We start from the raw sequence: 24,971 nt of genomic DNA, 5'->3' as shown, positions 1-24,971 counted from the left end.
CAGAACATGGGTAGTAAGCGTGAACACAGTTTTAAAAAAGTGAAATCATCTTTGACAAATCTACTGGTGATTTTTGAGGGTGTAACTAGTAGTAGTTAAAGAGAGAACCAGTAGAAATCCTGTAGGTTTCTTGGTGAACAGCTGCAGTACATCTTGTATATAGTACCTATTGCTGCCACTGTGTACTAGTGATGGAAAGAGTGAATGTTTAAGGGGATGGTACGGTGCCAATCAAGCAGGCGGATTTCCTGGATGGTGTTGAGCTTCTGGAGTATCGTTGGAGCTGCACTCACCCAAGCAAGTGAAGAGTACTCTATCACACTAGATGATGGCCTGCAATTATTGAACTCAATGTTGAATTCAGAAGGCTGTCAAGTGCCAAATCGAGCGATAAGGTGCTGTTCCTCAAGATTATGGTGAGCTTCACTGGAACACTGCAGTAGGCCAAGGACCGGGATTCAGCCTGAGAGCAAGGTAAGAATTAAAATGACAGGCTCCTGGAAGCTTGGGGTCATAGCAGACTGAATGGAGGTTTTCCACAAAGCAATCCCCCCACTGGAGTAGCGGCCGCATTGTGATCAGTGTACACACTATACTAAATTGAAAGGAGTACATATAAATCACCTGGAAGGAGTGTTTCAGGACTTAAACACAGTGAGAGAAGGTCAGGTGTAATATCTCTGTATTTACATCGGAAGGAGCCATGAGAAGGCGGCAGGATGTTAGGGGTGCGGGAGGAGTAGACCAGGGTATTGCAGAGGGAATGATCCCTTTGGAATCCTGAATGGAGAGGGGAGGAGATGTTGTGTTTGGCGGTGACATCACAGTGGAGCAGGTGTTGGCAATCAATTTTTTTTTTTTTTAATTTAGAGTGCCCAATTCATTTTTCCCAATAAAGGGACAATTTAGCGTGGCCAATCCACCTACCCTGCACATCATTTGGGTTGGAGGAGAAAAACCCACACACACTGGGAGAATGTGCAAACTCCGCACGGACAGTGACCCAGAGCCGGGATCGAACCTGGGATCTCGGTGCTGTGAGACAGCAGTGCAAACCACTGTGCCACTGTGCTGCCCGTGGTGTTGGCAGAATGTATCTAACCAGTAAATAATGGCACATCATTGGCGAGTTTGGCTCCATGGTTTTTGAAAACTGGACGAGAGATCTTGGTGGGGGAGGTGGGAAGTAGAAGAGATATCCTGCGTGCCCGCGTCGTCGTGAACGCCGTCACATTTCACGACGGCGTGAACAGGCCCCCGCCACGACCGATTCACAGCCAGAAAAGAGTTTAGCGGCGCCGCGAGAAACGCGGTGGGCGTTGCGCAGGACCAGCGGTGTCATCGCGCGATGCCAGGATGACGCCGCGCTACATATAAGGAAGTGCGCGGATCGGCGCACACACAATGGGGCCTGACATGGATGAACCCCGTCGCGCCGCTCCCCGCTTCCGGGACAGTGACCTGGAGGCACTTCTGGAGGCAGTGGAGGAGCGCCGAGCCATCCTCTTCCCCAAACGTGGACACCGCAGCACTGTGAGGCGTGGATGGCGAGAGGCGGGGGCGGCAGTCAGCGCTGTGGGGCACATCCCCCGCATGGGAGACCAGTGCAGGAAGAAACTTCACGACCTCACCCTGACACTCCCACCCACCCCCCCTGCCCACGCCCTGGGATGGGGGTGGGGTGGGGCTGGGGTCCCACGTTGCACCCGGGACACATGTGGAACCCCCCCACCCCACCCAGTGGGCAGGTGCCATGACGTGTTCATAGTGTCCGCACCTTGTGATAATGTTGCGCTCATGTGTGCGTCCTGCCAATGTCCGCCTAACCCTGAGGTTCATCCCCCCCCTCCCTCCCCCAAGGGCAAGACAGCTCACAATTACAGGGAGCGTGCAAGAACCGGAGGGGGGTCCCCTTAGCTGCACCCCCTGACCGTCTATGAGCAAAGGGCACTGGACCTTGCTGGGGGAGCCGCCAGCTGGGAGGTAGCGCCGTGCCAGGTCAGAGGCGAAGCTCCAGGTGAGAATCCACTGTATGCAGTCCTTCATCCCATCAGTACCCCCACCTCCCCTCACACCCCACTGCCTGACACTGCACCACCCTCACAGTCCACACCCACACCCCACCGCCTGACACTGCACCACCCCCACAGTCCACACCCTCTCACCCCACCGCCTGACACTGCACCACCCCCACAGTCCACACCCACACCCCACCGCCTGACACTGCACCACCCCCACAGTCCACACCCTCTCACCCCACCGCCTGACACTGCACCACCCCCACAGCCCACACCCTCTCACCCCACCGCCTGACACTGCACCACCCCCACAGCCCACACCCTCTCACCCCACCGTCTGACACTGCGCCACCCCCACAGTCCACACCCTCACACCCCACCGCCTGACACTGCACCACCCCACAGTCCACACCCTCTCACCCCACCGTCTGACACTGCGCCACCCCCACAGTCCACACCCTCACACCCCACCGCCTGACACTGCACCACCGCCACAGTTCACACCCTCACACCCCACCGCCTGACACTGCACCACCCCACAGTCCACACCCTCTCACCCCACCGCCTGACACTGCACCACCCCCACAGTTCACACCCTCACACCCCACCGCCTGACACTGCGCCACCCCCACAGTCCACACCCTCACACCCCACCGCCTGACACTGCACCACCGCCACAGTTCACACCCTCACACCCCACCGCCTGACACTGCACCACCGCCACAGTTCACACCCTCACACCCCACCGCCTGACACTGCACCACCCCACAGTCCACACCCTCTCACCCCACCGTCTGACACTGCACCACCCCACAGTCCACACCCTCACACTCCACCGTCTGACACTGCACCACCCCACAGTCCACACCCTCACACCCCACCGCCTGACACTGCACCACCCCCACAGTCCACACCCTCTCACCCCACCGTCTGACACTGCACCACCCCACAGTCCACACCCTCACACCCCACCGCCTGACACTGCACCACCCCCACAGTCCACACCCCACCACCTGACACTGCACCACACCCACAGTCCAAACCCTCACAACGCCTCCTCCACCCCCTCACATATGACCCTGCGTGTCTAACGAAACGTGCCTTACTGTGTTCTCCAGGGCCACACGAGCACCGCTGTGGAACTGCCTGTTCACCCCACCGAACCCGGACAATGACGCACCGAGGATGTCGCGAAATTCAAGGCACAGGGGCACGGCACCTGGCATCGGCCGTGGTCTCAATGCACCGGGCCTAGATTCCACACAGGAGACACCAGAGCTGGGGACAGACGAGGACCTAGCGGCCACGGCACTGCTGTCACCCACACCCTCCAACATGGCAGATACACTCACCTCGGTTGGGCAGGGAAGTGACGAGGCTTCTGGTTCACAGACTGGTGCGCACCACACCGCCGAACTGGTACAACAGGTAGAAGCAGCCGAGGGGCTGTACGGTCGGAGGGCAGGCCAGGCCCAGCACCCAGCTGCTGCCCAGACGGCTCCCGGGTTCCTGGGCATTCCAGGCCCACCCACAGACCCGATGCATTCGCTACCCCAGGATCCAGACGATGGGATGACGGCTGTCTTCCGGCAAGGTTGTCCATCCGCGTCCACGAGCAGGGAGTGGTGCCGGTCATGGCTGCAACCCAGGCCGACACCGCACGGGTGGCGTCCGCGATGGAGGCAATGGGGGAAACGGTTTTGGCCATGGGTCAGGTTCTTCAGGGCGTGGGGTTTAGTGTGCACGCGTCATCCATGGCCCATGACAGGGCTGTCCTCTCACAGGCAGCCATGCTCCAGAGCCACATGGACATTGCCGCCGTGCTCCAGGGTCTGGCCCAGTCTCAGCAGGCCATGGCCCTGTCCCAGCAGGCCATCGCTAAGAGCATCGGTGGCCTTGTCCATGTGATGGATGGCGTTGCCCAGACAGGGATGTCGCACTCCCTCAGCTCCACAGCGGGCCTCCAGGACTGGCAGCACCAGATGTCGGTGGGGCAACGGGGCTTGCCACCCCCGGTGTAGTGTTGCGCACCACCGTCCCTTAGAGAGGCCCGGGTGCCAACAGGCTCCCTGAGGGAGGAGGTGGTCCCGGTGCCTGTCCCGGTAACCACAGCAAGGGAAGGACCGGGATACTCGCACTCCCCCCCCCCCCCCCCCCCCCCCCCCCCCCCCCCCCCACCGTCCCCCCCATCCTGTCCCTGGTGCATCTGGTGGGCAGCGGGCAGAGGAGGGTGGCATCACTCCATCCAGCACGCCCGCCAAGCAGCCTGGCCCATCCAGGCCGGGCTGCCCCAGGAAGCGCGCACCGACTGGGAACCACGTCGAAGGACAGGATTCTCAGCAGTCCGCCTCCACTCCTGATGTACTGTCTGGGGAAACACCTAGACGTAGTAGTAGAACATAGAACATAGAAAATACAGCACAGAACAGGCCCTTCGGCCCACGATGTTGTGCCGAACCTTTGTCCTAGATTAATCATAGATTATCATTGAATTTACAGTGCAGAAGGAGGCCATTCGGCCCTTTGAGTCTGCACCGGCTCTTGGAAAGAGCACCCTACCCAAACTCAACACCTTCACCCAACACCAAGGTCAATTTGGACATTAAGGGCAATTTATCATTGGCCAATTCACCTAACCTGCACATCTTTGGATTGTGGGAGGAAACCGGAGCACCCGGAGGAAACCCACGCAGACACGGGGAGGACGTGCAGACTCCGCACAGTCAGTGACCCAAGCCGGAATCGAACCTGGGACCCTGGAGCTGTGAAGCAATTGTGCTATCCACAATGCTACCGTGCTGCCCTTGAGAACAAATAAATCTACACTATATCATTTAACCGTAATCCATGTACCTATCCAATAGCTGCTTGAAGGTCCCTAATGTTTCCGACTCAACTACTTCCACAGGCAGTGCATTCCATGCCCCCACTACTCTCTGGGTAAAGAACCTACCTCTGATATCCCTCCTATATCTTCCACCTTTCACCTTAAATTTATGTCCCCTTGTAATGGTTTGTTCCACCCGGGGAAAAAGTCTCTGACTGTCTACTCTATCTATTCCCCTGATCATCTTATAAACCTCTATCAAGTCGCCCCTCATCCTTCTCCGTTCTAATGAGAAAAGGCCTAGCACCCTCAACCTTTCCTCGTAAGACCTACTCTCCATTCCAGGCAACATCCTGGTAAATCTTCTTTGCACCTTTTCCAAAGCTTCCACATCCTTCCTAAAATGAGGCGACCAGAACTGTACACAGTACTCCAAATGTGGCCTTACCAAAGTTTTGTACAGCTGCATCATCACCTCACGGCTCTTAAATTCAATCCCTCTGTTAATGAACGCGAGCACACCATAGGCCTTCTTCACAGCTCTATCCACTTGAGTGGCAACTTTCAAAGATGTATGAACATAGACCCCAAGATCTCTCTGCTCCTCCACATTGCCAAGAACTCTACCGTTAACCCTGTATTCCGCATTCATATTTGTCCTTCCAAAATGGACAACCTCACACTTTTCAGGGTTAAACTCCATCTGCCACTTCTCAGCCCAGCTCTGCATCCTATCTATGTCTCTTTGCAGCCGACAACAGCCCTCCTTACTATCCACAACTCCACCAATCTTCGTATCATCTGCAAATTTACTGACCCACCCTTCAACTCCCTCATCCAAGTCATTAATGAAAATCACAAACAGCAGAGGACCCAGAACTGATCCCTGCGGTACGCCACTGGTAACTGGGATCCAGGCTGAATATTTGCCATCCACCACCACTCTCTGACTTCTATCGGTTAGCCAGTTCGTTATCCAACTGGCCAAAAAGGTAGACACGTAGTAGGTTGGCATGGGTGCAGGGCACAGATTAGTTATAGGGGCTAGGGCACGTGTCTTTCAATGTCACAATTAAAGTTGTTACACCAAACCTTCATGCGTCTGTCCTATTTCCAGTGCCGGGGGTGGGGGGGGATGTGAGGGTGCCCGGTGATGGTGGTGTTCGAGGATCATTGCCAGGGTGAGGCCGGGAGTACGCCCCCCCCCCCCCCAACACTAAACATGCCATCGTCCTCAGTGCTCCGACGCCCGCTACCCCACATGGACTTGTGATGGAGTGTCCGTGACGCATAGGGGGGACACCGAGGTGGGGCTGTTGAGATATGGCCATGGGTCAGACATTCTGTAGCTCACAGCTCATCGCAGAGCGGGTTGTCATCATCCAACATGACACTATTCATCCCGCTTACGGAAGTAAAAGTCTACCGACAGTAACGAGGTGCCGCAGGTGTAGTGGTGCCGTGTGTGATAGGGTTGTGCGATGGCGCGGGAGGTGGGTGAGGGGGTGCTGGGTTGTGCCAGTGCACGCGGTCAATGGTGCGAGTGCCCTGAACAATGATGCCCTCGCCCTAGTGTGCGAATCGTGCGGCGATCAACGCATCGCATGCCCGCTGTCCCAAACGGTGGCATCGTGCAGCCTCCCGGCCATATCCCGCACCCCGATGGTGTCTGTGCCCCGCCGCCCTCCCATCCTCCCCATCCTCCTCCTCCTCCTCCTCATCCTCCTGTTCAGAGTCGCTGGCCTCTTCGGCCTCACCTGATTCTTCCTCTTCCATCACATCGCCCTTCTGTTGGGCGATGTTGTGCAAGACCCAACAGGCGACGACGATCCTTCTGACCCTGTCTGGGTCATACTGCAGAGTGCCTCCTCAGCGGTCCAGGCACCGGAACCTCATTTTAAGGAGGTCGAAGCACCTCTCCACTACACCCCTGGTTGCTGCTCATTGTACCGGATCGCCGCGTTTGTCTGTGGCCTCCGTATGGGCGTCATCAGCCACGGCCGCAACGGATAACCCCTGTCGCCCAGCAACCAGCTCCCCATCCGGGGTGGGTGACCCTTGAATATTGTGGGGATGTAGGATGCGCCAATATAAAGGATGCACGCTTCCCGGGCACTGGGCGCACACGTGCATTATTCTCATTCCCTGGTCACCCACCACCTGGACGTTCATCGAATATGTCCCCTTCCTGTTTAGGAAGACGTCCCTGTCCCGCGTTGGTGCACGCAGGTTGACGTGCACCCCATCCACGACGCCCTGTACCATCGGGATGCCGGCCACTGTGGCGAATTGCGATGCCCTGGCAACCTGGTGCACGTGGTCCTCCGGGAAATTGACGTATCGTGCCGCGACTGCATAAAGGCTATCGGTGACTGCCCGGATGCACCGAGGCCTGACTGATACCGCAAAGGTCCCCGCTCGGCGACTGGAAAGAGCCGGTCGCGAAGAAATTCAGGGCGACCATCACCTTCACCCTCACTGGGATGGCATGTCCTCCCCCAGTTCCACGTGGTTCGTGGTGTGCCATCAGTTGGCATATATGGCCGACCGTCTCACGGCTCAATCAGAGTCTCCTCCTGCATGCCGCCTCTGTTAAGTTCTCACAGGAAATGCGGTCCCTGTACACACGGTGATGCATGGGACGCCTCCGCTGCCTTGGCACGGCCACCTGCTCGTGCTCCTCCTCTGGTGACCCATCAGGATCAGTGTCGTCGCCCCCTTCCTGGCCGACGACGTGGAGGTGATCCGCACCCTCCGCCTCCTCTTGGACTTGACGGGCGTGGTGGCCCGCGACGGATGCCCATCCGCATGGCTGCCACTGCCACCGCAGCGGCGGACATCGATGGCTGCTGCGAGTACATCATGAACTTGAAAGGGGGGGGGTAGGTTTGGAAGGGAGAGGCAACAAAATTTGTTAGGAGGGTGCTTTGGCACGTAGGCAGCCAGGGCCCTTTCGATGAATGGGTGCCCCGGCTGCCTGGTCACTGTTCATTCAGGCACCGTGCCACCAGCCCACAGTATCCGTATCCCGCACAGTTCAACCTGTCCTCCCTCATCGCAGCGCCAGCGGACACAGCCCTTAACCATGCCCTCGAATTGGCAGGGTGTCTTCGCCACCTTCCTGCCACGGAACTCCAGCTGGGGGTCTCGGCCCTGCGGGCAACCGTGGAGAGCCCCTCCCCCCTCAACCCGGCAGGATGTTGGCATCATTTTCCCCGCCCCCTTCTCCAAGTGGATTACTTCAGTGAGTCAATCCCTGAGGACATCGGTGCAGTACGAAAAGAGGTTCAGTAACCTCACGTGAGTAGTCAAGATCAGTAAACGTATCTTCAAATGCAATATTCTGCCAAATGCACCATTAGCTTCAGGTGCTCCTCAAAGCACTACAATCCCATCACTCATACACCAACAATCTCCCATGAGCCCATGAGCTTGGTAGCACAAGTGGATAGCAATGTGGCTTCACAGCGCCAGGGTCCCAGGTTCGATTCCCCGCTGGGTCACTGTCTGTGCAGAGTCTGCACGTTCTCCCCATGTCTGCGTGGGTTTCCTCCGGGTGCTCCGGTTTCCTCCCACAGTCCAAAGACATGCAGGTTAGGTGGATTGGCTATGATAAATTGCCCTTAGTGACGAATAAGGTTAGGAGGGGTTATTGGGTTACGGGGATAGGGTTGAAGTGAGGGCTTAAGTGGGTCGGTGCAGACTCGATGGGCCGAATGGCGTCCTTCTGCACTGTATGTTCTATGAGCCAGAACTCATACCTTACATTCATATGCTTCATCTCACCCTCACACACTTACTGAAAGCCTCACATGCATATTTCACAGTTCTTTGAAGAGATAACAAATAGGTTAGACCAAGGAGAGCCAATGGATGTTATCTATCTTGACTTCCAAAAGGCCTTTGATAAGGTGCCTCACGGGAGACTGCTGAGTAAAATAAGGGCCCATGGTATTCGAGGCAAGGTACTAACATGGATTGACGATTGGCTGTCAGGCAGAAGGCAGAGAGTTGGGATAAAAGGTTCTTTTTTGGAATGGCAACCGGTGACGAGTGGTGTCCCGCAGGGTTCAGTGTTGGGGCCACAGCTGTTCTCTTTATATATTAACGATCTAGATGACGGGACTGGGGGCATTCTGGCTAAGTTTGCCGATGATACAAAGATAGGTGGAGGGGCAGGTAGTATGGAGGAGGTGGGGAGGCTGCAGAAAGATTTAGACAGTTTAGGAGAGTGGTCCAAGAAATGGCTGATGAAATTCAACGTGGGCAAGTGCGAGGTCTTGCACTTTGGAAAAAAGAATAGAGGCATGGACTATTTTCTAAACGGTGACAAAATTCATAATGCTGAAGTGCAAAGGGACTTGGGAGTCCTAGTCCAGGATTCTCTAAAGGTAAACTTGCAGGTTGAGTCCGTAATTAAGAAAGCAAATGCAATGTTGTCAATCATCTCAAGAGGCTTGGAATATAAAAGCAGGGATGTACGTCTGAAGCTTTATAAAGCATTAGTTAGGCCCCATTTAGAATACTGTGAGCAATTTTGGGCCCCACACCTCAGGAAGGACATACTGGCACTGGAGCGGGTCCAGCGGAGATTCACACTGATGATCCCAGGAATGGTAGGCCTAACATACGATGAACTTCTGAGGATCCTGGGATTATATTCATTGGAGTTTAGGAGGTTGAGGGGAGATCTAATAGAAACTTACAAGATAATGAATGGCTAAGATAGGGTGGATGTAGGGAAGTTGTTTCCATTAGCAGGGGAGACTAGGACCCGGGGGCACAGCCTTAGAATAAAAGGGAGTCACTTTAGAACAGAGATGAGGAGAAATTTCTTCAGCTAGAGAGTGGTGGGCCTGTGGAATTCATTGCCACACAGGGCGGTGGAGGCCAGGACGTTGAGTGTCTTTAAGACAGAAGTTGATAAATTCTTGATTTCTCGAGGAATTAAGGGCTATGGAGAGAGAGCAGGTAAATGGAGTTGAAATCAGCCATGATTGAATGGTGGAGTGGACTCGATGGGCCGAATGGCCTTACTTCCGCTCCTATGTCTTATGGTCTTATGGTCTTGCGTATGCTGCCAACTATTCATCCGCGAATTAAAAAGAAAACAGCATTCTTATGTTTTTTGTGTTCTTGTTTAATTCCCCTTCCCCTGCTAACATAGTTCGCCTTCACTTGACATAATTTCCCCACCCACCACAGTCTATTCCCCCCTCCGCTCTCACCCGATTTCAATTGCGGATTACATCAAGCCACTTCTCTATTTTTGGATTAGCCCTGCCACCAAATAAAAGAATTACTTGTCCAAATAGTGGCATCAGCATTGAAATTAGGTCAGAATGACTGTGATGTTGCACAGCACATTCAGCATTATTCTCACTTTAGCAATGCCAGATGCTCAGAACAGAAAATCAGAACAGGCATCAGGAGGACCAACATAATATATTTAATAATTTAAATGAGCCAAACCAGCAAATTGAATCAATGGAGGACCCATCAGTTAAGATGTTCAGATCTAGAGTGCTGCCAGCTTGTCAGAACCAACAACCGTGCTTTCTACCTGTCATAGCTGTCTGTCCCTATAAACTGCTTGATGTGACCCATTGACTTCAACAACAGTGTTTCCACATGCTGGCAGCAGAAAATGTATATTCTGGGGTGATTCTGGCTAAACACTGGGTCAGTCAACAAGAAAGCCTGCCCATTCTAAACTCTCTAATAACCTCAACTTCTGACTCTCTCCCTGCAGGTTCTGGAAGATAACAAGCAGTGGTGGAAGCTGAAGAGCAAATTTGGGGAGGTTGGCTATGTCCCATTTAATATGCTCAGCGTCGTAAATTATGATATCCCAGGCCAGTCTGATCACCCTTATAGCCAGGTATGTGACACTGCGCAAGATCAAAACTTTAAATGTTGGTTGTTTTAAGGCTGCTCCTTGTTGCCTATGCTGCGCTGATAAGTAAATTGTCTTCTATACCAGTAGCTTAATCAATACTGAACAATGGACACTCTAGTGTTAATTGGATTATTAGCTTCATGAGGTTAATTTTTTTTGGGGGGGGCAGGGTCCGTGAGAAATTTCAAAGCACAATATGGTTTATATTTCTCCCTAGCATTCTCTAAAAGGTACAAAATGTTTCTGGGATAAGGCACCTTTCCTAAATGCCCATTCTAGAAACTCTCCCAGAAACTGGTGGTAGCATTATGATTTGTCATTGCAATTGTCTAATGAGTATGTGATGATGATTATGCCCCCAGCATTTGTGGAGTGCTGAATTTAACTGGAGTTTAGCTTGTCCTGTCAATTCTCATATTATGTTTTTGGGAGGTGGCTGAGGAGATTAAGACCTCTCCCTGTAATATTTTCATACAATAGATGCAATCATCTTCATGGCTATTTCTAAAAAAATTTAAACTGAACAAAGAAACAAAGTACTTCTAAGATGGCTGAATCTATGTCTATCGGTGACCCCTAAACAAAAGAAGCTATCTGACAGATTTGAAGAAACTTATACCTCGTTATCTCTGAAGCGACATTAACAACACAGTCTGGGCTGCACAGACCAAATTCAAAGAGAGCCTTACAAAGGCCATCTGCATTTCATAAGCCAGGCTGGCCAAGTGAATTCTTATTTGCCTGCTTGGACAAAGAAACTCGCAACCTTCCTATCAATTCTTGATGGTTGAGACAATTAACTATATCGGGGACCCAGGCACGGGATACGCATCCCTTGTAAAAGATAATGTGGAGGGGTAGGAGTCATGTGACATCGACGTCTTGCTGGTGGAACCAGGTGCACACAGTCTGCCTTGCTGCACTGCAAACAGTCCGCCATTTCCCATCTACAAACAGCATGACAGATTTAAAATGCTTGGCCCCATCTGTATTGTTTCTGCTGGAATGTCTTTGCTGTCATCTACAAGACTGCTTCATCCCTACAAACCTATCTCATCATGTAAAGTCAACTCCACTGCAAAAGTGAATTATATGGCTTTGGTTTTCAGCATGTCCATCTCCATGAAGGAAGAAATATCTCATTGGACTTCGATTCTGGACCCATGTGAAACAATAATTATTTTCTCTGTGGTCTTTGCCCTTAAACCTTTCCTTTCTGCATCCCTCTTTCACTGAAAGAGTACACACGGGGCTGCGTGGCAACCCCTTGCCCACGTTTTGATACGGTCCCTGAACAGCTGAGCCCACAGGTTACCAAGAGGGACAGGGAAAAGTTAAGATGGACTTGAGCCGCTCAACCTTGTGAACAAAGACCGGCCCAGCATTCCCCTGCAGATAGCCCAGAGATGCTTGATCATCACTTCTAAACACCCTGTAGAACCCTCAGATCCTTTAGGGAACTCTTAACCTGGAGTTAGATAGGCAGAGTTAGATAAGCAGTTGCCTTGCTTATGTCTGATCCTGTTATAACCTGCCTGCTTACCATTGGCTGGGGACTAATGACAATCCCACAATCCTGTGGGAGTATGAGCTTCCCCAATGAGGGGGGGGGGGGGGGGGGGGGGGGGGGGCGGAGAAACCATTAGTAAACTCCAAGTATAAATAAAGCTGGCCAGTTTGGACACAGCAGGAAGGAGTGTGCAGCAAGGGAAGTTGCTGCTGCTGTTATATATATATATATATATATATATGTGCTATTGTAAATAAATGTTATTACTTTGTATCCTTAAAACTCGTGCTGGATTCTTCGTGGCCCTCACAAAACTGGCGACGAGGGTTAAAGTTAATAGCTGTCTACACTGCTGAAGCCACCTCCCTGGATTTTTGTTGGATACAGGTTGGAAGTTGTTTTCTATTATACCATGCCTCTGTATGGACGTTTGGATGTTTTTGATGCTGCGCTGGAAAGCTGGAACCAGTACACACAACGGATGCGTTACTATTTCCGGGCAAACAATATCACCGAAAATGAGCGCCAGGTGGTCATATTGCTCACTGCCTGCGGCCCGCATACGTTTGGGGTGATTAGGAGCCTTACGTACCCAGCTGCGCCGGACACCAAAACGTTTGATGAACTTGTGAATATAGTGGGGCAACATTTTAACCCAACCCCGTCCACGATAGTCCAGCGTTACCGGTTTAATACCGCTGAGAGGACCCCTGGAGAATCCCTTGCCGATTTCCTATCCAGGCTACGCAGGATTGCGGAGTACTGTGACTATGGTGAGACCTTGTCAGAAATGTTACGCGACCGTTTGGTTTGCGGTATTAACAATGCGGCCACCCAGAGAAAGTTGTTAGCTGAGCCAACATTGACTTTTCAACAGGCCATTCAAATAGTATTGTCCCGAGAGAGCGCAGAGTGAGGAGTACAGGAGCTACAGGGAATGGAAGTGCATGCCTTGGGGCGCAACCCCTTCCGTCCGAAAACGTCCCCCCGCACTCCTGCGGTACCTTGGGCGAGGCAACGTCCGGACCGACGCCAGTGGCCATCGGACATTCCTCCCCGAAGGGAGCCTTCTCCAGAACCAATGGATGAGGAGCCATGTCCGTGTCAGACTTGTAGGCGCCGACCCTGTCGCAGACGGCGGTCCTGGGGGCGCCAGAGGCGCCGTCGTTCCGACCGAACCTGGGATCAGCCCAGGGGCCGTAACTGGGATCAGCCCAGAGGCCGTAACTGGGACCAGCCCAGGGGCCGTACCTTCCATGTGGATGAACCTGCGGGACTACTCCTGAGGACGTGGAGACGGAGGACGACTGCCTGCAGCTGCATTGTGTGGCAGCTCCCCGTGTGGCCCCCATTAAGGTGACAGTACGGGTCAATGGCCACCCGCTTGAGATGGAGTTGGACACTGGCGCAGCGGTCTCCGTGATCGCCCAGAGGACATTCGACCGCATCAAGCAGGGTATACAGACCCTTGCATTAACCGACTCACAGGCCAGGTTGGCCACCTACACGGGGGAACCACTGGACATTGCAGGAACTACAATGACCCCTGTTGTTTATGGACGCCAGGAGGGGCGTTTCCCACTTATCGTGGTGCGCAGCCATGGGCCCAGCCTGTTGGGTCGGGACTGGTTGCGCCATTTGCAGTTCCAACGGCAGCTCATCCTCCAAACAGTTTCTGAAGGGTTGACTGAGGTGCTAGGACGATACCCAGATGTATTCCAGCCTGGTTTGGGGAAAATAAAAGGGGCCGTAGTCCGTATCAAGTCGAACCAGGAGCCATGCCGCGCTATTTCCGGGCGCGCCCGGTGCCTTACGCCTTGCTCGAGAAGGTAGAAGGGGAGCTCACTCGTTTGGAGAGTTTGTGTATTATCAGACCCGTCCGTTTTGCTGACTGGGCAGCACCAATTGTACCTGTAATGAAGCCAGATGCCACAGTTCGCTTGTGTGGCGACTATAAACTTACAGTGAATACGGCTTCCCGACTCGACTGGTATCCAATGCCTCGCATAGAGGATCTCTACGCGAAGCTTGCAGGTGGACTCCCGTTCACAAAATTAGATATGAGTCACGCCTACCTGCAGTTGGAGCTGGACCCTGCCTCCCGACCATATGTAACGATTAATACACACCGGGGCCTGTATGAATATACACGGTTGCCCTTTGGAGTATCCTCTGCCTGCGCAATTTTTCAACGTGTTATGGAGGGCATTTTGAGAGGTTTACCACGTGTTGCTGTCTACCTAGATGACGTTTTGATTACAGGGACGTCGGAGCTGGAACATTTGGAAAATCTGGAGGCTGTCCGTAGACGCTTTTCGGAGGCTGGAGTCCGTTTACGTCGCACAAAGTGCGTCTTTCAGGCAAAGGAAGTAGTCTACCTAGGTTATCAGGTGGACCGCGAAGGTTTGCACCCCGTCGCAGAGAAGGTGCGTGCAATTCAACAGGCCCCCGCCCCGACTGACACTTCGCATCTTCGTTCTTTTCTCGGTCTCGTAAACTATTACAGGAAGTTCCTCCCCAATCTGGCAACTATGCTGGCCCCTTTACACCTTCTGCTAAAGAAAAATCACACCTGGGTTTGGGGTCAGCCGCAAGAAACCGCTTTCCGGAGGGTAAAGCAACAATTGTCGTCGTCTGGGTTACTAACCCACTATGATCCTGGAAAGCCTTTGCTCGTCACATGTGATGCATCCCCGTATGGTATTGGGGCCGTCCTGTCCCACAAGATGGAGAACGGGGCCGAGCGACCGATAGCTTTCGCCTCCCGCACATTGACTGCAGCGGAGAGAAAGTACGCGCAGATCGAGAAGGAGGACCTGGCAGTGGTTTTTGCGGTGAAACGCTTCCACCAGTACATGTATGGCCGCCATTTCACTATCGTGACTGATCATAAGCCTCTGCTGGGACTTTTCAGAGATGATAAGCCAATACCGCCCATTGCTTCCGCACAGATCCAGCGCTGGGCTTTGTTGCTTGCTGCATACGAGTATTCTCTGGAGCACAAACCTGGTACGCAGATAGCAGATGCCGACGCACTGAGCCGATTGCCTTTATCGACCGGCCCCATGTCGACCCTCACGACCAGTGAGGTGGTTGCAACCCTAAATTTTATGGACACCTTGCCTGTCATGGCATCACAGATCCGTGAGTGGACCCAGACGGAGCCAGTCCTGTCAAAGGTTCGGCACATAGTCCTGTATGGTGGGCAGCATAGACAGCTCCCAGGCGAGTTGCGGGCATTTTCTTCCAAGCTGTCAGAATCCAGCGTGGAAGACGGCATCCTCTTGTGGGGGATGCGTGTGATTGTCCCGGAAAAAGACCAGGATCTGATACTAACAGACTTGCACAATGGGCATCCAGGTGTGAACAAAATGAAAATGTTGGCCCGGAGTTATGTCTGGTGGCCAGGCCTCGACACCGACATTGAGAAGGTGGCCCAAAACTGCTCCATTTGCCAGGAGCATCAGAAGCTTCCGCCGGCCGCGCCCCTACATCACTGGGAATGGCCAGGGCGGCCTTGGGCACGCTTGCATGCAGATTTCGCAGGCCCTTTTCTAGGATCCATGTTCCTTCTCTTAATTGACGCCCAGTCTAAATGGCTAGAGGTGCATAAGATGCAGGGGACAACGTCCTGCGCAACAATTGAAAAGATGCATTTGCCGTTTAGTACGCATGGCCTCCCCGAGGTGCTGGTCACGGATAACGGCACTCCATTCACGAGTGAGGAGTTTGTGAGGCTCACGAAGATGAACGGCATACGCCATATCCGCACTGCCCCTTACCACCCGGCTTCAAATGGGTTGGCAGAGCGCGCAGTGCAGACATTCAAAAGAGGCCTAAAGAAGCAGTCTTCCGGATCAATAGACACGAGACTGGCTCGCTTTTTGTTTACGTATAGGACCACCCCCCCATGCGGTGACTGGGGTACCTCCCGCAGATCTCCTAATGGGCCGGAGACTTCGCACCCACCTTAGTATGGTTTTCCCGGACATTGGCGCAAAAGTACGCCGCACACAAGAACGGCAGGGACAGGGATTTTCTCGGCATTAGCCGATTCGGCAGTTTGCGCCCGGTGACCCAGTGCTCGTTTGGAATTTTGCTGGTGGTGCCCAGTGAGTTCCTGGTGTAATCTTTCGCCAAACGGGCCCTATATCTTACCACGTGCAAGCCCAGGGTCGTCTCCAGCGCAAACATGTAGGCCACGTTCGGTCCAGAAGACTATCCCCTCAAAAGATTCCCCGCCCCCGGAGCTCATTTCTACAGCCGCAGAGACCAGAGACAAGGGAAGGTAGTCCTCACAATCTTCCACTGGTGCCTCACTCGAAGCCTGCGCAGGTCGTTACAGAACTGAATGGAGATAGAGACGCTGACATGATGGAGGCAGCAGACTCTGACTCCGAGATGGAGACACAGGATGCATCAGAGGGGGAATCCTCGGGTCCACGGGCCGTGGATGTACAACCATTGCGCCGTTCATCACGGAAGCGCCGGTCTCCGTCTCGTTACACGCCGCCTGATCCAGCGCCGCGTGCAAATGGTGTCCGGCCTGCGGCAAAACGAATCCGACGCCCTCCTTCGCCAGGGTCTTTGGTGGATTCCTTGGACTTTGAGGGGGAGGGATGTTATAACCTGCCTGCTTACCATTGGCTGGGGACTAATGACAATCCCAAAATCCTGTGGCAGTATGAGCTTCCCCAATGAGGGGGGCGGAGAAACCATTAGTAAACTCCAATTATAAATAAAGCTGGCCAGTTTGGACACAGCAGGAAGGAGTGTGCAGCAAGGGAAGTTGCTGCTGTTGTTAGATATAGATAGATATAGATAGATAGATATGTTATTGTAAATAAATGTTATTACTTTGTATCCTTAAAACTCGTGCTGGATTCTTCATGGCCCTCACAAAAGATCCCCAACAGAGGAAATTCAGAACTCTAGCCTCAAATTAAGGTCTCCAATTCTGGAGCCTACCCAAGTCAACTTACCCATTCCATGTGCCAAAAGGACTGTATTCGGCTTGATTTAAACCTCAAATAGGAAAATGCAGCAGGAAACTACTGTTTTTCCCCGTGTCTGACATGCCAATCAAAATAGACATCAGTGACTGGATTCTCCGTTCCTGAGACTAATTGTTAACGCCAGGGCAGGATTCGTGGAATTCTACCACAGCAAAATTGGCGCTGCACCTGCACCAATTCTGCAACCGTTGAGGGGCTAGCACTGGCACAACGTGGAACACGATCGATTCCAATGGAAAACGGTGTCTGATTCGTCGGGGTCAGGGTTGACACTCGAGAAGCTGACAAGCTGCAGCCGCATATTAGCACTCCACTCCCCACACGCACTCATTCCAGCCAACAACATGGCACTGGCTCAGCATGCCCATCCTGTTGAGGGTACCTCGGAGGGGTAACCTAGGGGTGCACCCATACAATCCGTGGCACTAGGTTTAAAGTGGGTAGTCAGCGCAGCTGCATGACTGCCTGGCAGTGGCAATGGTGTTCCGTGCCTGTCCACCCCAACCCCATCGCCTACCTCCTGGCCGCCCCCTGCTACTTGCCCCAGCAGAAACCAGTGGCACAACTGTCAGCACACTATGGCTATGTTGGACACTTTCCGTACTCCCTCATCAGCCACAGCAACTGTTTCACGATTTTTGAAAGCAGAAGTGAACCTTGCCGTCGGGAATTCTCCCCCTGGTGGAGGGGTAGGATCGCAGAGACCTCGGCGAATACCAGGTCAGGCCTGCTAATGATATGCCAACGGTGTTCACTGTACGTGCGGAGTAGAATGCATTGATGCCGCTAACGAAGCACTGGCGAATTATGATTTGGCGTGAATCCGGCGCCGTCCACTATTTCTGCATCAAAAGCAATTCTCCGCACGATCGCGTTTTGCAATTCCGGCATCGGCCGACGGAGAATCCTGTCCCACTTTTTGCTCTGAGGCTGCGAGGATTGTGTGGAGACGAAGACCTCGCCCTGTATATTTTTTATAAAATAAATTTAGATATCCTCATGGCTATTTCTAAAATTTTAGAACTGTAGAAATGGTTGAATATAAGGGCTGGATTCTCCGCAGCCCCACGGCAAAATCGCGTTTGGCGCGGGGGCAGAGAATCAAAGTTCCAGACGGAATCGGGCCCGGCGCCTCTCCGCCAATTCTCCGGGCCCCGAATAACCGTGCGTCCGCGAATTACGCCGCGCAGCCGGCCATTGCCGGACCCCTGCTAGCCCCCTGAAGGTAAGTGAATCGGGTTGTTTTTTTCCCAGGAAACTCTGGAGTGCTGCGCCAGTGTTTTTCCGCTGGCCTGGGGACATAGCCCCATTTTTGGAGAATCCAGACCATGATGCCTTAACAAAAGGACTTATCTGGCAGTTTTGAAGAAACTTGTGCCTCATTATATTCATAAAAATCTTTATTGTCACAAGTAGGCTTACATTAACACTGCAATGAAGTTACTGTGAAAAGCCCTTAGTCGCCACATTCCAGCACCAGTTCGGGTACACAGAGGGAGAATTCAGAATGTCCAAATTACTTAACACAACATCTTTCAGGACTTGTGGGAGGAAACCGGAGCACCCGGAGGAAACCCACACAGGCACTGGGAGAATGTGCAGACTCCACACACACAGTGACCCAAGCCGGGAATCAAACCTGGGATCCTGGTGCTGTGAAACAACAGTTCTAACAACTGTGCTACCGTGTATTAACAACCTGGAGTGGGCTGCACAGACCAAGTTAAAGAGGACTATACAAAGGCCATCTGCATTTAATAAGCCAAGCTGGCCAGCTCATTCGATTTGTCTGCCAGGACAAAGGAACCATAACCCTCCTTTCAATTCTAAATGGTAGAGACAATTAACCACACTGAGACCAAGACAAGGGATACACATCACTTGGCAAAGACAATATGGAACGGTGGGAGTCATGTGGCATACACCTCTAGCTGGTGGAACCAGTTGTACTGCCTTGATGTACTGAAATCTCAGCTGTCACTTCACCATTTACCAGCAGCCTCTCAAAAAAGGGGCCCTCCCAGATTGAATACCAGGCCCTGATACTCCAGGTTATTTATTATAAGAAACTAATATATCATTTTAAATTTTTTTTTAGGGTGGTCAACGGTTCAAAGGAGACATCAGTGCGAGAGGGACAGTACCTAATATTCCAGGTTACACTGCACCTGGACCCTTTACTGGCCCTGGGCACGTGAGACATGGAAGCTACGAGCTACCAGGACCAGCAAACAGGCCCTACTCGAGGGATAAAGACAGTGAGTAAACAAAACTGGATCAATCACATGTAAATTTATCAGAAAAATATGTCCTAATGTAACTCTTGTGAAACAGATCACTCCAATGAAAAAGGCTATTAAAGCGGAAGTTCTACTGTCAGTTCCCTTTTAACAGGGGAACCTACTTTGCCTATGACCTTAGCAATGCTTGAATCTAACAAGGCTGGTGTTTGGGTTTGTGTGCTGCTTTTTCTAATTTGTCAACATTCATCTGAATAAGTAAACAATACATAGTTGGTCTGCTGCCAATGTAATAATTCCAGGAGGCGCAGAGTGAAAGACCTAACTGGGTTACTTTAAACTGAAAATAAAGCCACTATTGTGGCACACAAAACAAAGGTCCCAGTCCAGGACTAGCGGGAACTGCTGGTCCGGGTCTGGGAGCTACATTTAAAGGTCTCGTTAACTAGCCCCAGCTGGGCTAGCCTCTGCTGACTCACTATGGAAACTCTTATTCTATGAGTCCCACACGGAGATCAACCAACGATCCCCCCGGTCCTTGTGAGGGTTATCGCATCCCTCCCCCATAAGTCCCAATCATCTCCCTCACTCCCACAGTGATGAGACCTCTTTGGCGTAAGGCCTCAGATAGGTGGAACTGGATAGGGGTGGGTGGTGAAACAGACTGGAGACTGTCACTTCCTTGTTGATCGCCAAAGGGCCACAGATGGAGGCTCATCTTCAGTGCAGACCTCCGACAGAATCTCCTCAGTCTTCATTTTGGTCTCTGAATCTTCATCGTCGGAGGGAACGACTCTTGGGTCCCCCATAGGCTGAGTTCTTGTGCCGAAGGTATTCACAAGGACGTTTTCTCTGCTGAAACCGTCTCCCTGCATCTCAGGTGGTCCAGGTGTTTTTTCACAACCTTTCCTTGGACTCTGTAAGAACCAGACCAGTTTTTTCCAGCAATCCTCCTGGGATGCATTGGGAGCCATCTCCAAAGTTCCGCATATAAACGGTATCTCCTATTCTGAAGGTCTTTTTGGGTCTTCTGGTGTTGAAGTTCCTTGTTTGGACCTCCTGCTTTGACTCCACTTTCCCCCACCCACCGACATTGGGAAACAGCAGACTGAGTCTGGTGCACAGTCGTTGTCCCAATAACAATTCCTCTGATGCGACTTCCGTTATCTTGTGGAGCATAGTTCTATAATCAAAGGGCCATTTGCTTTGACAGGGAACCAGCGGGCTGTTTTATAAATCCAGCTTTGAATATTTGAACTGTCCATTCAGCCAGGCCATTAGATGCTGGATGGTATGGCACCATGTGTTTCATGCCATTCGGCTTCATGAAAGCCTGAAATGACTACTCCGAAATATCTACAGAAAGGAATGAGGACACTTCTAAGGTTGCGTGTAACCAAGTTCAAGAACGCTGAATTCTACCAAAAGGGAATAGATGTCCACCACAGAGACTGTTTTATTGAATTGTATATATGTAGAGAAATAATGCATAAGGAGATCTATGAATTGTTGTCGTTGCAGTAATGAAATAAAGAGGGAGGGGTGTACATTCTTGCTAGTTGTGTGTTGAGCAAATCACCAATTGATTGTATGAGCAACACCCTTAACAAACCTCTCATCGTGTTTTCCAAGAATCCAGAGTGTGGGCACCTCCAACCCTTTTCTCTTTGCAGAAATAAATAAATCTAACGCTGCCAAAGTGGACACATTCACATTTTGTCTGCCAAATTTTTGCCCACTCATTTAATCTATCTATATCCCTGAGCACACTCTTGATTCCTCTTGGCAGTTTACTTTCCTACCTATTTTTGTGCCATCAGCAAATTTAGTTACCATACATTCGGTCCCTTCATCCAAATCATTGACATGAATTGAAAATAGTTGAGGCCCAAGCACTGGTCCCTGTGGCACTCTACTAGTTCAGCCTGCTGATCTGAAAAGGACCCATTTATCCTCAATATCTGCTTCCTTTTAACTAACTTTAATAGCTGTGAGGCTCAACAACTACTCAGCAGGCGAAAGTTAACAAATTTGTTTATTGAAGTTTAACTATATACAAAGGAGGACAACGAATGTCATCCCACTCCTTGACTTTTGGCCGTTGACTGACCAGCGCTGAACTGCTGCTCTGCAAGTTTGGACTTGTATTCCATCTGCCTCTCTGCGAGTCAAGTTTGGGCTTGCGCCCAGACCACTGCTTTGCGAGTAAACCACCACTCTGCAAGTTTAGACTCGTGCTCCAACCACCACTCTGCTCTGTTGTGCTGCCACAATAACCAATCCTTTATTCGTGCTAATATTACCCCTTATATTATGTGCTCTTGTCTTGTATAGTAACCTTTAATGTGGCACTTTATTAACTGCCTTTTGGAAATCCAAATATATCACATCTACAGGTTCCCCTTCATCCAACTTGCTTATTACTTCCTCAAAAATCTCTTAAGTTAGACATGACTTCCCTTTCACAATACCATGTTGACTCTGTTTGATCACACTCAGATTTTCAAAGTATCGTGCTGTAATAATCCTTCATAATGGATTCTAGCAATTTATCTATGATGTGCATTAACTGGCCCGTAGTCTCCTCCTTTCTGTCTCCCTCCTTGAACAAAAATGTTACATTAACTATTTTCCAACTCACTGGGGCTCCTACAGAATCTAAGGAATTTTGGAAAATTATAACCAATGTATCTATCTCTGCAAATCACTTATTTTAAGACCCGAGGATGTAGGTCAACTAGTCCTGGGACTTGCTAGCCTTGAGATCCAAGCACGTTACCTTAGTGATGGTGATTTTTTTTTAAAGTTCCTCCCTCCTGTTCACCTTTTGATTTCAAGTATCTTTAGGAAGTTTTCTAAGTCTTCTACAGTGAAGACAGAAGCAAAATATGTATTCAGCTCCTCCATCATTTCCTTGTTTTCCATTACCATTTCCCCAGATTCACTCTCTAGGGGACCAGTGCTTGTTTTAATTACTCTTTGCCTATTTCAATACTTGGTTAAAAACTCTTACTATCTGTTTTTATATTACCAGCTTGTGTTCTCTCACACTCCACTTTCTCCCTCATTTTTCAGTTGTTTCGATAAAGTGAGTAGATATGACAGTGGCAAATAGAATTCAACATGTGTAAGTGTGAGTGAGTTCATCCTCTTTGCTCCAAGAAAGACAAATCAAAATCATCTTCTTTACTGGAAACTGTGGAGGAGCAAAATAATTTGGGTGCCGACGTACACCAATCACTAAAGACTTCTGGAGTGGCTGAAAAAGCAATCAAAAATGTTAATGACATGTTGGCCATTTTCTTAAGGGGACAGGATTACAAAGGGAAATAACATATTGGGCTGGATTGTCCGATTTTAGGGCTCTGTCCGGAGGATCCGTGGCGTTTTACGTGGGAAAAATCAGCGAGGCCCCAGCACTGATCCTCCGACCGGTGAGGGGCTAGCAGCCGTGCCACGTAAAACGCATGGGCTTCTCGATATAAACATCCGGAGAATTGCTGGGTTTGTGGCTGTGCATGCACACAGCAACGACTTGCAGCAGTCACGCTATACAACATGGCACGCGACACGACCTGTCAGTTAGTGCCCCCCTGGACACCGCCTGGCCACCCCCCAGCCCTTGCCAAAGCACGGCTCCTGCCCTACTGTTAGCGGCACTGGACATGATCCGTGGCTGCCACGCCGGGTTCCCGACCGCTGAGACCAAGAGTCAACCATGTGGTCGGGAACTCGGCCCATTGGGGGCGGAGCATCGGGGGAGGGCGTTCTGTAACATCCTGAGCCCATCTCGATGGCATGCGACGTGCTCCTCGATGACGCCATTTTGGAGGGGGCAAAGCATCCGGAAAGGGCACCGCCCCCGATTTCATCATAAAAAGGGATTCTCCACCCAATCGCCGATTACAAAATCTCGCCCTATATGTTTCAATTATATAGTGCCTTGATAAGACTTAATTTGGATTACTGCATTCAGTTCTGGGCAGAAAGGTAATAGGTAGTGTTGGTCCTGGAAAGATTGCAGGAACAATCTACCTGGATTACACGGGGCCTTAAATTATGAGGACAGGCTGCATGAACCTGACTTGTTGTTCCCTAAAATGTAAAATAATGTGGAATGATCTAAACAAAGTGGAAAAGGATTTAATAGGGTAGATAACTGAGAAACTATTTCATCTGGTGAGGGTATCCAGAATAAGTAGTTTGTTAAAGTTAAAGCCATTCCATTTGAGAGTGAAATCAGAAAGTACTCCTTCACATAATGAGTAGTGGAAATCTACTACTCCAGGAGACTGTGGATGCTAGATCAGTTAAAGTGGTCAAGATTCAGAAAAACAGCTACATTCGGTAATGATATTACTGGATACAGCGCAAATGTGGGTCATTGAAACTAAGGTACAGATCAGCCATGACATAAATGAATAGCAAAACATGCTCGAGGGGCTGAATGATCGACTTCTATTCCTATGTTCCTTCCAGGCCTCTTGCTAAAGCTACAAATTATTAACAAACAAAACGAAGAGTGAAAGGTTCATTTCATGACTTTATGCATCTGATAAGAGAGGCTTAGCCACTGCAAGCCCCAATATAAAATCTGTGTGCACTTTAAACTTAATGGTTGGAAATTTATGCGCCGCCCTGGCCTGAATTTCTACTCGCTTCCAAGTCTCTACTGGAAGTGCAAAGTTCAAAAATCTAATCTTCAATTATTTTATTCACCAATTTTTATATCTAATTGTTTTTGTCAATATTACAGCAAACCTCAGAATGTCAATCCCCTGCCATATTGCTGCACTCTCCTTCCCTGTTAGTATTCTATTCCTATACTTCCACTGTGTCTGGATCCAGCCCCTGCGTGTTTCTATTCTGTCTCTGCACTATTTGACTGTGTGCCTCTTGCAGTTGAATAACCTACCAACGCTCACTGACAGGGATCATATGGTCATTTATGCAAGAATCACCAGTGCTCATGAGATTGTACCCTCGGAAGGAGACAGTGCCCAAAGGCAGAGGGAGGAAAGAAAATTGGCCTGGAAAATAATGTTTCTCTGGGCCCAAAGCCTCATCTTCAGGATGTGGGTGACCCCGAAAAGAGACCTTTTGAAAAAAAGAAAATGAAGCTTTGTGGCATCACGATCACAAACAAAATCCTTTGTTTGTCAATGATTTTGAATCTCTTGGCCTTTGACATGATGTCTGTCCATATTATATCGTTCTGTTTAATTGTCTAAATTTAATAACCCAAATACACATGAGGAGGCAGTGGTCTGGACAAAACTAAATACGTGTGCCACAGCTGTCATAATTCATTACTCATGGGTTGTAGATCATAGAGTTATAATAGCTCTAAAGGCTGCCATTCAACCCATCAAGTCCATACTGGCTTGCTGTAGGGTAAACAAGTTGGTTCCATTCTCCATTCGATCCTCTTAGCACCAATTCACCCTGTTCCTCAAAGAGAC

The 24,971-nt window shown here is 50.8% G+C and overlaps 1 protein-coding gene across 7 annotated transcripts in view; it reads left to right on the top strand.

The window, feature by feature from the left end:
* eps8l2 (EPS8 signaling adaptor L2) overlaps positions 1-24,971 on the top strand; it is a 333,811-nt gene that overhangs the window by 293,448 nt on the left and 15,392 nt on the right. For all 7 annotated transcript variants that reach the window (XM_072466344.1, XM_072466339.1, XM_072466342.1 and 4 more), the window contains 2 exons: positions 10,598-10,726; positions 19,368-19,527. In XM_072466344.1, the coding sequence (XP_072322445.1) occupies positions 10,598-10,726; positions 19,368-19,527 (289 nt within the window). The remainder of the gene's footprint in view (positions 1-10,597; positions 10,727-19,367; positions 19,528-24,971) is intronic.

The sequence above is a fragment of the Scyliorhinus torazame genome, chromosome 10 (genome assembly GCF_047496885.1).
Source record: "Scyliorhinus torazame isolate Kashiwa2021f chromosome 10, sScyTor2.1, whole genome shotgun sequence".
Classification (NCBI taxonomy): domain Eukaryota; kingdom Metazoa; phylum Chordata; class Chondrichthyes; order Carcharhiniformes; family Scyliorhinidae; genus Scyliorhinus; species Scyliorhinus torazame.
This window is presented reverse-complemented; position numbering and strand designations above follow the sequence as displayed.